Source organism: Sinocyclocheilus rhinocerous, unplaced genomic scaffold (assembly GCF_001515625.1).
Source record: "Sinocyclocheilus rhinocerous isolate Xijiao unplaced genomic scaffold, SAMN03320098_v1.1 scaffold1231, whole genome shotgun sequence".
Classification (NCBI taxonomy): domain Eukaryota; kingdom Metazoa; phylum Chordata; class Actinopteri; order Cypriniformes; family Cyprinidae; genus Sinocyclocheilus; species Sinocyclocheilus rhinocerous.
This window is the reverse complement of record NW_015654047.1, coordinates 36,690-53,025: the sequence shown is the minus strand read 5'-3', so window position 1 is coordinate 53,025 and position 16,336 is coordinate 36,690. Positions and strand designations below refer to the sequence as shown.

The following is a 16,336-nucleotide window of genomic DNA, read 5'->3' as shown; positions in this document are numbered from 1 at the left end:
TACAGATTAAGGGGCGGTAATATTATAATGAGATCCCTTTGCAACGTCACTAGGGGAGCGAAATCAGACGCTCTCTTTTTTTCAGACGCTTGCAGAAAAAGGCTTACCAAAACAAAGTTACTGGGTTAATCTTTTTCACGTTTCCTTGGTTGGTAGATGCACCGGGGACCTGATTATAGTACTTAAAACCTGGAAAAGTCAGATTTTCATGATGTGTCACCTTTAAGACGCTTAAGCCACAATTTAAGATGAATCCGTCATTGCATTAGACAACATAATACTATATATTTTCCATATATCCATAGTGTTGGTAATGATTATATGCACTGTCCTGTGTTCAGGTATGGAGGTGGCCGCAGCTCTCACAGATAAGGCTCACTCAGTGTCTGTGATCGGCATAGAGGCCGTGCCATTCCGTAAAGCACTCGGAGAAAAAGTGGGAAAAGCCTTGATGAAGGTGACAGAAAATAACTAGATATATAGAATGAAATAAATAAGAATATTAAGATTTAAGCATTACGTAATTGTTAAATGGTGTACATCAGAGGTGCCCAAACTTTTTTATGAAGGTTCAAAAATCAAATTTCATTGAGGGTCATGTTTACATTATACCCAGCTATATTGTAATTTAAAAAAAATTAAATTCACTTATACTGTATTCTCTATATTTCAATGCAAAAATAAAACAAAAAATATTAAAACAAAATCATGAATTAGAAATAAAAAAAGAGAATTAGAAATAAAAAGTAGAAATAAATTTTTTCCCTATTTTTCCCCTCTTACCATATGGCTTGGAAGGCCAAATCAAAGGTCATGGGGCCCTGGTTCGGCATCTCTGGTATATATATTCTGAGTAGATATGTTAAAACAATTATTAAGTTTTAACAATATATTTTAGTAAATGTTAAATCAGTTGCATTTGCTTTGGCATTAATTTAACTAATTTTATAAGCTAAGCATGTTTAAATAAATACAATTTAAATAAAAAAAGAGTGTGTATGACATTAAACTATATAACTGTTTGTTGTCCTTGACCACTAGTTTCACACCTCTCTTATCTCTCTTAGTGTGCTGTCTTTCTCTTCTTGCATAATAAACTCTGACAGGGTGAAAATGATTTGCTGACTGTATATTATCCCTTGCTGTAACCACATTAAACCTATATTCAAGCAGTATTTCTCTCATTTAATTATTTCATTTTGTTTCTCTCTTCAGCTGTTCGAGTCAAACAGGGTGAAGTTCTACATGTTGAACGAAGTGTGGGAGATGCGAGGGCATAATGGACAGGTATCATTAAAGTGAGAGAAACAAGAGTTCAGTGAAGTGAGCTAGCTGTTCGAGTCAAACTGAATGAAGTTCTACATGTTGAACGAAGTGTGGGAGATGCGAGGGCATAATGGACAGGTATCATTAAAGTGAGAGAAACAAGAGTTCAGTGAAGTGTAGGGCTGTCTCTCTCTCTCTCTCTCTCTCTCTCTCTCTCTCTCTCTCTGTCCCTCTCTTTCTTTTGCTCTCGTTCATGTAGAGTGATTAATTACATCTGCTCTCACAGTAGCACTGCTTAGCTTTGAATATTTTCAAACATGGCTTTTGCAATAATGGATTGGCCCTGGGTTAAAAGGCCAGAACTCATAACACAAGTGAGCACACAGTCAGCAAAGTAAATATATAATTGAGAAGAAGCAGAACTGTGATCTATTATGAAATTACACTTTGATAAATATTTCTTCCTGAAGAAATAACGTAATGAGATTTGGACACTGTATTATAAGTCATGGTGGTAAGAAAATTGGCAACTATGACATTAATGTTAAACTGATTTTTATTTTTATTTCAATAGTTAAAAGAAGTGGTTCTAAAAAGTGGCAAAGTCTTGAGAGCTGACGTCTGTGTTATTGGCATAGGTGAGTCTGTGTGATTACTGAAATTTGGCTTCTCATTTTTCATTTTTTCTCTCACTTTCCCGTTTCAAGTCCCATTGTAGTCTTGGCTACAAAAAGAAATAATAAATATAAATTTTTAAGGTTTTTGAAACAAGTCTCTTTTGCTCACTAATGCTGCATTTGTTTGATCAAAATTACAGTAGAAACAGTCATTTTGTGAATATAATTTTACTATTTAAAATAACTTTTCTATTTTAATATATTTTAAAATGTAATTTATTTCTGTGATTCTTTGATGAATAGAACGTTCAAAATAACAGCATTTATTTGAAATAGAAAAAATCTGTAACATTCTAAAAGTCTTAACTGTCACTTTTGACCAATTCAACACATCCTTGCTAAATAAAAGTATTAATTTCTTTAAAAAAATGTCTGACCCCAAACTTTTGAACAGTAGCATATATATATGTGTGTGTGTGTGTGTGTGTCTAAAAATACATTCACTGAACATAGTGGGGCATGTTGTCACATTACTAAACTTGCAATTAATTAACTAGGCTGTTCAGCAAGATTTAAACAGCAAAACATTTATGAAATACAAAAGCATTCATGAAACAAAGCAAAGCAAAGCAAAGATTTAAAACACATGTGACAACATGCCCCAATATAAAATAAAAATTTGTTCTGGGGTCCTGATCATAAGTGTGTGTGTGTGTGTGTGTGTTTAGGCTCCAGTCCAGCCACAGCATTCCTGAAGCAGAGCGGAGTGCACATGGACTCCAAAGGATTCATCCCAGTCAATAAGGTTCAGTCTTTCTGCACTGCTGTTCCATATGTACTGTACATCTGTTACTGCATCTTCTAGCACATTAACATCTGGTGCCATTCAGAACGTGTGTGTTTCTGCAGCCTGTGCTAATCTGCCCATGCTTGTGTCTATTGTAGCAGTAATAAATAGTTGTTTTAGTATGCTGAGTATTTTATGATAATAAGCTACAAAGGACAAGCTACAGTACAAAGCGTATGTAAACATATACCTTTAACCCTTTCAGACCATGCAGACGAACATTGACGGGGTCTTCGCTGGGGGTGATGTGGTAACGTTTCCTCTAGCTCTACGTAGCAATAAGAAGGTGAACATACCCCACTGGCAGATGGCTCACGTACACGGTAAGACCTGTAGCACATTGGGATGTATTCATGTGCTTATGCCAAAGATGCCATTTTTTATTAATAATAAATAATATTTCATTCATTTTTACATTTTTACGTGGTCTTCCACCACAGGTAGAGTGGCTGCCCTTAGCATGATGGGAAAGGCCTCAGACATTAAAACGGTGCCTTATTTCTGGACAGCAATGTTTGGGAAAAGCATACGATATGCAGGTAAGGACAAATGTCTAGCACTAAAAATACACATGAAAAAAAAAAAAGCGCCACACTTTAGTTTCAGCGTCAGTGCTCCTCTGATGCATCACAAGTGCTTTTAATCTTATTGTCAAGGTTATGGAGACGGCTTTGATGATGTCGTCATCCAGGGAGATTTGGATGAACTGAAATTTGTGGCATTCTACACAAAGTGAGTTGATTTGTTTCTTATTTCTCTAAATTTGAGCCAGGCATTTATAATTATTAAAATGATCACATCAAAAATCATTTCTAATTTAGATAAGGAAATGATTATATTGTTGTATATTATCATGAAGTACTCATTTTTTATTTTATGGTACTATACTATTGCAATAATCATATATTTTTATTGTTTTGTTTTATTCTAATTGTTTTATAATTTAATAAAACAACAGTATGTAGTCAGATTAAATAGGGTTCATACAATTATGAATTAATCATGTCGTTTTATTAATGTAACTGATCAGAGTACTTAAAAATAATAATATAAAAATAATATATTTAAAAAAAAATTCAATAAAAAAACAATTGACAACTTAAATCTTTTACACAAGTGATTTACTCAGAAAGCATTATTGATTAGTTATAACTGAGTCTCTGATTAAAATGAGTTGCAGGGACTGAACTATAGTTTCTGCGATTAATATTGGATATTGCTAATTATGTTAATCGTTGCAAATATTATGCGGTTATGCTTTTTTAAAGACACAATCTGTACAATATCTGTACAATTTATATAATCTACTATCTTAACTGCATTATTCTTATTCTGGCCTTAATGACTCCGGTCTCTTGGGCTGCTGTGGTAATAAAAAGTGAAAGGAATAAATAAAATCACAGTGAAAAAAGATCTTAATCTCACAGATGAAAGAAATAGATCAAAATAATAACCAGATTTACTGGGCGTCACTTGCTAAGGCAAATATCACCGTTATAATTGCTTATATAGAGTTAGTGTTTTATGCAAACACACTGCAACATACTTAAAGGGACAGTTCACCCCAAAAAAATCTACATTTTGTCATTTACTCACCCTCATGTTGTTCCATCCAAACCTATATGAAATTCTTTCTTCTGTTAAACACAAAAGAATATATTTTGAAGAATGTTAATAACCAAACAGTTGCTGGTAGCCATTGACTTCCATAGTATTTTTTCCATAAACCCACTCATGAACACCTTAGCAACTGCTTAGAAATGACCTGGCAACTACTTGCATTGTGACTGTGAGTCTTGCATGGACAAGCACTATTCAGTTTACTTCAGAAAATGTAAAAACGTATTATTATATGATTTATAGAAGTATTTAATATTATACTACATTATTGCTGTTGTAGCAGAGCTTACTAATATTTGAGTTCTTACAGTATTTCCCGTGTGTGTTGTGTGTTTGATCTGCGGTGATTACAGGAGTGAGGAGGTGGTGGCCGTGGCCAGTATGAACTACGACCCCATTGTGTCACGGGTTGCAGAAGTCTTTGGCTCTGGAAAGACGATTAGGAAACGTGACGTGGAGTAAGAACATTTTCTATTTTCACAGAAAACAACAGATGTAGTAAGATTTTCCATGGTTTAAACATGTCAACGCAAAAGTGACAGTTCAGACTTGTTTTCAGCATTGATTATAATAAGAAATATAATAAGTAAATCAGCATATTAGAATAATTTCTGAAGGATCATGTGACACTGAAGACTGGAGTAATGATGCTGAAAATTCAGCTTTGCATTACAGGAATACATTACATATTAAAATATATTCAAATAGAAAAGAGTTATTTCAAATTGTAATAATATTTCATAATATTGCTGTTTTTTAACTGTATTTCTGATCAAATAAATGCCCCTTGGTGAGCATAAGAGACTTCTTTCAGTTTACGACACAGAGTATGAGAAAATCCCCATTACAATGAGTTTATTTTTGCCTCATTCAAAAGCGTTTACTCTTAATTCAAGAATGCTTGTGCAACCTGGCAAGTGTGGAAACATGACCTACATTATTTTACATTGTGTCTAACATAAGACCTGCACCAGTGTTATTTTAGTATTGTTAACATACTGGGCCCTATCATACACCCGGCGCAATGCGGCGCAAGTGTTTTTGCTAGTTTCAGCCCCGACGCAGTTCTTATTTTCCCGTCCTGCGCCGTATTGTTTAAAGGGGTCATAATGTGTTTTTTGAACATTAAAGTATGTCAGCATATTCTGTTGCACCAAATACACAAAATAATGATCTTTAAAATAGCATCATATGACCCCTTTAAATAGCAAATGCATTTGCGCCCATTTGTGCGCCCATGGGCATGCTGGTCTAAAAAAGTGGTGTGTTCAGGCGCATTGTTGGCGCGTTGCTATTTTGAATAGCCTCAATAGCATCAAACCTGGTCTAAAGTCTGGCGCAATATTTTTTCTTTGTTATTTAAAGAGCGCGTTAATAATATGCGCCTATAGGCCGGTGCACAACGCGCATACACTTTGCTTATTACACACACAGGGACGCGCAGCAGCACAAAAACAATTTTAAAAATGAAAAATTACATTCCGCCATGTAAATAGCGACCCCGCCATGGCGCGAGAGCAACTGGTTTTTAAAGGGGATGGGAGATGAGACTCTGATTGGTTTATTGCACGTTACGCCCCAAAAAAACACCCATTACTAATTAAGAGAATAGGGACAACCCGTTTAGACCATGCGACCGGGCGCGCAGACCGTTTCCCTTCGTTAAACTAGCAAAAGTGGATTCGGACACGCCCTCACCTGCGCCGTGCGCTTTAGACCATGCGCTTAGTTAAAATAGGGCACACTAAGACGTTTTTATTTTGAATTAGCTTTAATTGTCATATTTTTAGTTTTTATTTTAATATTTTTACATTTTAATTTAATTTTTTTAATGTTTTGTATTTTATGTTTTTTTTTCTTTCTTTAAAAAAAAAAAAAATTATTTAAGTTTATTTTTATTTTTATGTCCATTGTACTGTTGTACTGTTAGTTCGGTGTACGTTTTTTGAACTTGAACTTTCAAATTTCACTATATAATTTTCATTTAGTTTAGGTTTTTCACCTAATATTTTTTATTTTATTTCAGTTAACAAAAATATTTGTAATAGTTTTAGTTAACGATTATAACCCTGACACACACTCCTTGCATTTTAACCTTCTTAGCTAGAATAATAGACGGTAACTGATGCTTACAATTTTTGAATGTTTTTTTTTTTTATATTACTATTTAAGTTAAAATTATTTTAATTTTAGTTTTAGTTTTTCAGTTAGTAATTTTAGTACTTCAGTTTGAACTTTCAAGTTTTTCACCTAATATTTTATTTTATTTTTTTATTTTTTTTAGCTTCATTTCATTTAACAAAAAATATTTTTAACAGTTTTAGTTAATGATTATAACTCTGACACATACTACTTGCATTTGAACCTTCTTAACTAAAAAGGACATTGACCGATTTTCGAAATTCTGCATTGTATTATTTTCCCTGCAGGACAGGAGACATGTCATGGCTGATCGACAAAGGCTCGCAGTGAGGATGTGATCAGCTCAGCACAGCAAGCTCCTTGAGTTTTCCTTGCCAAACTTGGACGATCTCCTGTAACAGACGTAGTCTTAGTGCTGCAGCTGGTTAAGTGGGAAACTAGATGGGAGACGTACGCCGTCCTAACCCGAGCACCTGGGCCGTGCCGAGAACATCGTCCCCGTGAGGTGGCACCTCTCTGGCCCTGGATCCATTCACAGCACTAACAAATGAGCCATACCTGGTTTTTAACCCTCCGTTCTAGACGGGACAGTTCTCTCTCTCTCTCTCTCGCTCTCTCTCGCGGGTTGGTCGAATCTTTTGCATGAAGCATCTGCCTGTACACAATGTTCACAGGAGAGCGGTTAAGGGGAATTGTCATATTTTATTTTGTACATGTGACTTTGTATATAGCTGTTAACTGAAGATACATTCAAACAATAAGACTGCACTTTTTTCTACTGAATAGCCAGGCTATGGGAATGAGAACAGAGCTGATGTCTGGCTCACATCAAAATATGCAGCTTCGCTTGTGGCAGTTTGTAGATGTAGAGAGTAGATGCATGATAATTCATATGCATAGGGCATTAGTTTTCATTAAGACTCTCCCAAAGGATCTGTGGGATCATTATTCAGGGAAGGTAACAAGGTCCATATGTCAATGTCTATGAATATAAATCAAATATAATGTATGATATAGTATTATCATACATATATCAAAATTCACAGGTAGATGGGTGAATCTCACAAAGCCAAAATCCAAAATCCCCCCCAAAAAAAATATAGATATACTTTGATTAAAAGAAAATGAAGCCTGTGAAATGCATTTTTTTTCCTCATTGTGACATTATTTTCATAACATTTACCCCAAATTCTCATTATTGTAATGCAAAATAACAGTGGAAAAATAAAATTGTGAAAATTTTTTTTTATTTAGATCTTATTTCAAGTATGTATAAATCATAGCAGTATTTGTTGTACTGTATTTAATATTTACTGATTTAAAAAACATTTATTTCTTTTTTCACATTTTGAGGGCATTATTTTCACGAGAATTAAGCACATTCCTCCTTACTTCAATGTTTCACTTATTACTGTAATACAGTATATTTTTAGACGTTATTTTCTTTATGCAATATATATATATATATTTTTTTTCTTTTATGATTTTGAGGTAAACTATGACCTGGATGTGTTATTGACAGGCTTCATGAATCGCCGAATGTTTTATTGAATTCTTCCAGCCATGAAGTATTTCAAGTTCAAATTTACAGTATAATCTCCATGGCAATAAAGCGATACTGTCATTTTGAATGTTCTCACCCCAAACTGAAGCATGACCCCGTGCACCAGGACTGGCCTGAAACAATGACAATATACCTCTTGCTCATGGGAACTGTGCTTGCCCTGCTAGTAAATTGCACAAGACGACAAATATTTAAAGCTATAACTTTATCTATAGAAATGCTCGTATTATAAGAGGCTTGTATTTTCTGACTAATCGTAAAAGGATTTATTGATGACGGACTGATTGATTGTTGATTGTTTTTTTTTTAGATTGTACGCAATAATAACGAATGCTTCTCTTGTAGCTCTGGCCTCCTATAGCTTTTCTTTGGTACTAACTCAGGGATTGGAGGTTTCAGTCATATGGGACAGGTTCTGGTGGAATAATAAAAAAAAGATGAATAAATTTGTTGCTATAACATTTTATTGGGCTGCTTGTCCTTTCAAATCTACTCACAGAAAACACAGCAAGCAATTGATCATAGTATAAGACAGTGGAATACAAAGTTTTGAGTCAATCAAAGAGGACATTGTGTTCTGTAAGACCGATAAAACTCAGCATAGCTATAAAAAAACACATTTTAAAGCCTTCAATTTAAAATAACATCCATTTGGAAAATCAGTATAACAATATGCTATGAAATCTGAATTATTGCAGTCATAATAAAAAGCATTTTTGCAACACTGAGGTAAATGCATGTTCATTTAAAAGTCATGGAAGTGCTACAGTTTCTTACATTTAAAAAGCTGAAAAATAAATGAGCTAATAAAAAAAAAATAAATAAAATAAAAAAAAAAATTAATAATGAAATTACCCTGCACCCTGTATATATGGATGGGTAAAAAACTCTAAGAGAGTAAAAGACTCTCACTTAGTTTACATCTTCAAACCCAGCTATTTCTCAAAAAAAAAAAAAAAGATGCAAGTCCTTAGTATTCATAAAACAATGCCCTAAGAGAATAATTCTAAAATGTTATCATTTTTAGGCAGCATCACTTCAGAACACTACAAAACAATCGTTTTAAAACCACATTTAAATGACATATACATAGACAAACATGCAACAGTACATTCACATACATATGAATGACAGAAAGACCTCAAGTGCTTTTTCTGTGGCTGCTGGGAGAAATTCTTCATTGTTACATTATAAAAAGTAGAAATGTCACTTAATAATATAAACACTGTGTAAAGAGTATATGAGGTTGAATTTGGTACCTTTGTTTTCTCCCACAGTGCTCCTGGAGATCAAAAGAAGGCCACAGAAACCAGGCTAATGTCTCAGAATTTTGTCATTACATGGTGATAATGTAGCTTATTGGCTAAAAACAGTTCAAGGTCTAATTATTAAAAATGATTCATATAGAAAAACTAGCTGGTGTAAGATAATATCGAGGTCATGTTTGTATATCACATTTTGTTCAACACTATTCACATTTAACAAAAAGGCACCGATTTGTTATTCTTCTCACTCATGTAAATATGAAACTACATCATTGTTTTACACATGCATCCCCCGAGTTAAATCAACTCTGCTCAGAGTACATATTGTCCCAATCTACAGGGTGTTAAAGTAACACTGAAGCAGAGTTACCACTGTTGAGGATTGTGTGATAAGTTTTCATGTCTAAAAGCCTGAGCAGTAGTTGTTCATGTTCAACATTGTTAACAGTGGGTTTTCTTTACTAATGCTCAATCATTACTTAATTAATCGCTTTATTGTCCCATTAACTTTAACTCGGCTTCAGTGTTACTTTAACACTCTGTAGATTGGGACAATATGTACTCTGAGCAGAGTTGATTTAACTCGGGGGATTTTGCTGTGGGATGTGCTTTATATGAATTATTCCGACGACTCTGATGTGACCGACGGGTTTCATGCAGGCTTCCTTCAGAAATCATACTCTGCAGCACACTGGCGAAGATACTCCTCATACAGCTTCCGCTAAGATAAAGATGACAAATATTACAAGATTAGAAGACGGAATCCTTTGAAAGGCTTATATTTCAAACGCAGGTTCAGTTTTCAGTTCTCTCACATCTCTGCTGAAAAACCAACATGGAGGTTAAGGTGGTTAGCTGGTCTCACAGTCAAGCCAAGCTGGTTAAACTGCTCTGGTTTAATGGTTTTTAGTTTTGCTCTAAATTAACACAGGAGCAAACTATATTAAATTGTATAACAGTTATAAAAAGTCATATTAATAATAATTTTTTACAACATTTTAACATTTGTAAATTGAAAATAAGCAGTGGATGGAATTAAACGAACAATTTCACAGAAATGAATAAAGAATTTATTAAGTAATGAATCACTTTCACACCATTTTTGCTACTTCAGTTTAAATTCTAAACACTAGCGAAACAAACTCCTGTTCAAATTTTTGGGGTTGGTAAGATTTTATCATGTATTTGAAAGAAGTCTCTTATGCTCATCAAGGCTGCATTCAATCAAATATGCAGTTAAAACAGTAATTTTGTGAAATATTGTTACAATTTAAAAAATAACTGTTTTCTACTTTAATATATTTTAAAATGTAATTTATTCCTGTCATGCATAGCTGAACTTTCAGCATCATTACTCCAGTCTTCAGTGTCACATGATCCTTCAGAAATCATTCTAATATGCTGATTTGCTGCTCAAGAAACATTTGATATTATTATTCATGTTGAAAACAGTTTCTGCTGCTTAAAGTGTTTTTTTTTTTTGGGGTGGGGGGGGGACCATGATAAACTTTTTTCAAGATCCTATGAGTAAGTTACAAAAAACACAGCAATTATTTGAAATATAATTCTTTTGTTACATTATAAATGTCTACACTGATCAATTTAATGCATACTTGCTGAATATAAATAAATAAATACATGTAAAAACTTGAAGACCCCAAACTTTTGAACAGTAATGTAAATTTCAACATAAGCAAGGATTGTGAGACTAATGTACATCTTTAGGAAAATGAATGGCTAAAAAAACAGTGTAATTATGATATTCACAATGATGCTTAAAGTATGTCGTACCTTCTTGGATTTGACGATATCCTGGATGTAGTCACTGTACTCTGCCAGTTGTTTCTTCTCTCTTTTTGTCAGCGTCTTACTGCCCTGACTGAAGGAGATCAGAGCATTGAGAGGGCTGCTGTTAAACCAATGAAGTGACCATTAAAAAACAGAAATCAGCTCAAGAATTGAATTACAGTAAGTGGCACAGTATACTGAGTTTAAACACTAGCATTCATTGACTGCATTAGATTAAAATCTTGATATATTTTTCAGATACTGTATATCTTGACATAAATTAATATATATTAATGCTACTTTAGATTAGGGTTTTTAAGCGTCTTCCCTTAATAAACCTAATTTGCTGCTTATTGATAGTAAGTAGCAGTAGTAGTAGTAATCTAAGTAGCATCTAAGGCTAACTTCATGGCAAAAATGTACTTGGAATAATACAAGAGTTACATAAACACAAAATAAAAACAATGCAAACACAAAAATACAGCAGTTAAAATTATACAAGATTTTTTAAATTAACATTTGATAGAAAAATCTAAAATCTTTTCTGGTAAAATCCCTGAGTGAGTGTAGGTTATAAAAAGCTTTCTGCTTGCTGTTGATAGCAAGTAAGGTAGTTGTTTATAGTAGTTATGTTTAGGTATTGGGGAAGGTTAAGGGATCAAGAATAAGCTCATGCAGAATCTAAAGTGCTACCATATTAATATGAAGGAGATGCAGTGTGATGCAGGCAGGTCATTATTTTGCCATTCTGTTTGGTGACACTAACTTGACCTTTCAAAATAGTATGTAAAATAGTAAGCATAATGCAAATGATCATGTTTGTCACTAGACCTCATTACATGCATATTGAATTCTGTGAGTATTGTCTTGTGAACAAATTTGGTAATTTTGCAGTTTTTGAACCAACAGTATGTAAAAATGTATGTTTGCATTGTGAAAGTGGAGAAAATGATGTAAAAATACTTAATATGTTGCACTGGAAAAAGTTAAGTCAAGTTAAGTGCATTGCATTGTGGGATATGTTATTCCATGCTATATACTCTATTATATATTGATTTTTAATAAAAAAATTTGTAAAATATTATTGTAGTATCTGGCTATTCCATACAGAAAATTTGCATACTGTGTACATTACACACTGCATTGTACACTGTTGAATAAATAGCTCTTCCAAAGCCAAAAGATAAAGTGTCAAATAAATAAAAAAAGTAAACAATGTCAGAGATATGGTGCCCCCTTGTGACAATAAAACAAAACATTTAGAGACAATTTTGCTCACCTTGCAAAATACTTGGCCAAGAGGAACATAAAATAGCACAGAGCACCAAAGATGATCACAAACATTATCTGCCAATCTTCAGGAATCCAGTCCCACAGATACACAACTATTCCCTAATAAACACACACAGGTACACAGACAAAATAAAACACAGATTCACCTGTGATTGGATCTTAATCTCCAGAAAATAAGAACATACTGTGGAAAAGTAGAGCGTTTTAGCCAATCCCTCTCCAACAAGAGAGTCCAGTTCCTCTGGAGCGAAGGTGCTGATGATGAAGCTGAGGATGAAGAGCGATGGAAGGAAGATTCCCACAACTCCACACAGGAAAGAATTAAAACGATTGCTTTTATTACTGCTCACATTCATCCTGAGGGAAGACAAATACATGCAAAGCTGATAAACATTACATATATGAGCTCTAGAGTCATGATGCAGAGCAGATGATGTGATATAGTGAGGATGGATGGATGCGTACCGGTCCTGTTCCAGTGTATGGTTGATGGTAGAGATGATCAGGTTACAGTCTTTCTCCAGCTGGTCAAGTGTTTTTTGCACTGCCTGGTTTATGCTCTTCTCAATGGTCTCACAAACCTCATCAATCTGGTTGATGCATCTGCTGGGCTGCACACACAAACACACAAAAACAAAACTTAAATAATTTTATATTCACTTCATCAACTATCTATAGTAGTAGTATCATACGCAATAACATTGTAAAGCAAAAAGTGGACTAATGGAATGAAGAATTATTTTATGGTCATTACCAACAAAGTCGCATATGCATATTGGCATTGCCATTGAAAAAGATAAAATAAAGGGTTAGTTCACCCAAAAATAAAAATTCTGTCATTAATTACTCACCCTCGTGTTGTTCCAAACCAGTAAGACCTTCGTTCATCTTCGGAACACAATTTAAGATATTTCTGATGAAATCTGAGGGCTCTCTGACCCTCCCATAGACAGCAAGGTAACTACCACGTTCAAGGTCCAGAAAAGTACCAAGATGATCGACAAAGTAGTCCGTGTGACATCAGTGGTTCAACTGTAAAGTTATGAAGCTACGAGAATACTTTTTTGCGCAAAGAAAACAAAAATAACGACTTTATTCCACATTTTTGTCTCTACTGCGTCACTTGAGGATGCGCGTTCCCGACAGTATCATGACGTAAGCGTGTGGCGGCGCTGACCCAGATCTGGCCTAATGACGTCAGCGTCAGATTTCATCAAAAATATCTTAAATTGTGTTCCGAAGATGAACGAAGGTCTTACAGGTTTGGAACAACACGAGGGTGAGTAATTAATGACAGAATTTTCATTTTTGGGTGAACTAACCCTTTAAGGACGTGAACAACTGCATTTTTAGCAGATGAAAAATGTTGATTTGGTGCTCAAGAATTATTATTTTTTTTTTACTAATATCAATGTTGAAAACAGTTCTGCTGCTTAATATTTTTGTGGAAACCAACATTTTCTGATGCATAGAAAGTTCAACAGCATTTATTTTAATATATTTCTAACATTATAAACATCTGCACTGTATATTTTGATCAATTTGTGTCCATGCAAATAAAAGTATTTTAAAAAAGCTTAAGTAAGCTAAAAATTATTATTTTTTTGAACGGTAGTGCATTATAAAGCAGCCTGAAATCAAGTTTATCTTTTATGTCGTATTAGCATCAGTCCATTTCTCCTTTAAAGGGATAGTTCATCCAAAAATGAAAATTTGATGTTTATCTGCTTACCCCCAGGGCATCCAAGATGTAGGTGAATTTGTTTCTTCAGTAGAACACAAACGGAGATACAGTTGGACATAGTGGTGTATTAGAGGTAAAAAATGATATAAATACTGTTCGGTTTCTGGCACAAACCGATCGTTTCGTGTCTTAGGACATCAATGTGTCGTCACGAGCCGCAGGGTTTAATTTGGATTTGTCTGTGCATGTTTTTTTTACTCTCATAGATTTTGTTACCATTGCCATGCATTATACGACTGATAGACTGCAACGGTTAAAGTTAAAAATCATCATATGTGTTCTACTGAAGAACAAAGTCACCTACATCTTGGGATGCCCTGGGGGTAAGCAGATAAACATCAAATTTTCATTTTGGGTGAACTATCCCTTTAAGTTGGGCTTTTAAGAGAAGTGTCCCTGCTGACAGACAGAACTAATTAATGTAAATGCTGCAGAGAGACATAAATCAATTTCCTCTGACACAGCAGTGCAGCATGGGCAGACTTCCATTACTCATGTCACTTCTAGGAGGAAAACCACGGACATTTAACCAGCACAGCAATCTGCTACCATCATCTCTTACATTTTGATGGTTGGGGATGTATATCGTGGGCATTTCGAAGCCACATTTGTTGAGTCCAGGTCTCCGGCACAGCTCTTGGACAATCTGCATCATCACTCGCTGTGGGTATAAAATCAACACCAACACCGACTGAGACATTTGACCTTAAGATGGGTTAATGCTAAATAGGTTTGAAGTGACAGAGAAACCCCAGAGGATTGGATTTGTAATAGCACCTGTTTGGCTTCCTGTCAGAGAACAAACTATTATGGCAAGAAGATCAGGAGTACAGATTGAAGTGAGACTGGAATTACCATATTACATTTGTAAGTCCAGACAGTTCCAGACAGAAATATATCAGTGTACTGAGGTAAGATGTTTCTGTATGTTTATATTGACTTTAAGGGCAGTGGAGGTGCACACACACACACACACACACGCACACACACGCACGCGCACACACTCGCACACTCACACACACCTGTCTGTCCGTTTCTCGTCCAACCTCGTCAGTATAATTCTAGGGGAAAAAACCCATCTGATTAATAAAACATGTTCATGAATTCTGATTGACTCATACAGTTTTCTAGACCACGCCCCCTCTGGTGGTCTGTTGTTATGGTTACCCACAACAGCTCTTCAACTGGCAGCTTTAAGGTGGAGCCACATAAAGCTAGCCAGTGAAGAACGACTGTGAAGCAACGCCAGCCAGCCAATATTCACACGCTAAGAGTTTTGAAAGCATGTAAATAAAATAAAACTAAATTTTTACATTTTCTAAAGATAGCGATTGGTGCTTCAGTCATCGCCACAATGCCTGCTTTATGGTTGCTTACATGTTCAGAATGATTTTAGCACGCTGATGTGCAATTGCTCATTTTTTTGGGGTGGTTTCTTAGTCAAATATTGTTTTTATCATTTATCGCCAGGTGAAAATCACAAGTTAGATTGTTTAGAAAAGTAACATCACACCTTGAATCTGCATAGTAACTATATGTCAGGTCTCATCAAATGTTTGTGCTACCTTCACAACACATCTGCGGTTCACACTGAAGCTCTTTCAGATAGTGGCTGCAGTTGTGCAAGATCTCGCACAAACCCGTCTTGTTCTGTCTCATCAACATTCAACAAAGGTGCACCCAACACACCCTCAAATCTGTCTGTCCATCTCTCTCCGTCTCTTAACTGCTCTCTCTTTCTCATTTTAGAAAATCCTCAGATTTCGAACATTATTGTTCAGAGGTTTTATAGAGAAAGATTTGATATTTCTCCTAAAATTACTTAGAGACTATGGAGCTATAAAATAAACGTGGATGATCAAATGTATTATTTTTGTTTCCTATGAGTACATAAGATCACCATCATATACACTACCACTCAAGAGTTTGAATAAATATTTAAATAAATATATTGTAAATTTTATGTAATTATGTAAATATTTTTGAAAGTGTCTTATGCACACGGAGGCTGCATTTGCTTGATTAAAAATACAGTAAAACAGTAATATTGTAAAATATTATTACAATTTAAAATAACTGTTGTCTGTTTGAATATACTTTAAAAGGTGAACTTAATTTTCAGTATCACATGATCCAGAAATATATATATATATATATATATTTTTTTTTAAAAATTATTATTATGATTAA

At 34.5% G+C, this 16,336-nt stretch overlaps 2 protein-coding genes across 2 annotated transcripts in view; one reads left to right on the top strand and one right to left on the bottom strand.

Moving 5' to 3' along the window:
* The window catches only part of LOC107716541 (apoptosis-inducing factor 3-like), a 30,830-nt gene extending 23,273 nt beyond the window's left edge, over positions 1–7,557 (top strand). The window contains exons 12-20 of the mRNA XM_016523016.1: positions 342–457; positions 1,216–1,287; positions 1,841–1,904; positions 2,612–2,688; positions 2,936–3,053; positions 3,171–3,269; positions 3,387–3,462; positions 4,704–4,808; positions 6,780–7,557. Of these exons, the coding sequence (XP_016378502.1) occupies positions 342–457; positions 1,216–1,287; positions 1,841–1,904; positions 2,612–2,688; positions 2,936–3,053; positions 3,171–3,269; positions 3,387–3,462; positions 4,704–4,808; positions 6,780–6,822 (770 nt within the window). The 3' untranslated portion in view covers positions 6,823–7,557. The remainder of the gene's footprint in view (positions 1–341; positions 458–1,215; positions 1,288–1,840; positions 1,905–2,611; positions 2,689–2,935; positions 3,054–3,170; positions 3,270–3,386; positions 3,463–4,703; positions 4,809–6,779) is intronic.
* Positions 7,558–9,769: 2,212 nt separating this feature from the next.
* The window catches only part of LOC107716539 (uncharacterized), a 12,940-nt gene continuing 6,373 nt past the window's right edge, over positions 9,770–16,336 (bottom strand). The window contains exons 5-12 of the mRNA XM_016523014.1: positions 15,314–15,378; positions 15,169–15,207; positions 14,709–14,807; positions 12,868–13,013; positions 12,588–12,759; positions 12,389–12,501; positions 11,113–11,200; positions 9,770–10,042 (exon numbers count right to left, since the gene is read on the bottom strand). Of these exons, the coding sequence (XP_016378500.1) occupies positions 9,989–10,042; positions 11,113–11,200; positions 12,389–12,501; positions 12,588–12,759; positions 12,868–13,013; positions 14,709–14,807; positions 15,169–15,207; positions 15,314–15,378 (776 nt within the window). The 3' untranslated portion in view covers positions 9,770–9,988. The remainder of the gene's footprint in view (positions 10,043–11,112; positions 11,201–12,388; positions 12,502–12,587; positions 12,760–12,867; positions 13,014–14,708; positions 14,808–15,168; positions 15,208–15,313; positions 15,379–16,336) is intronic.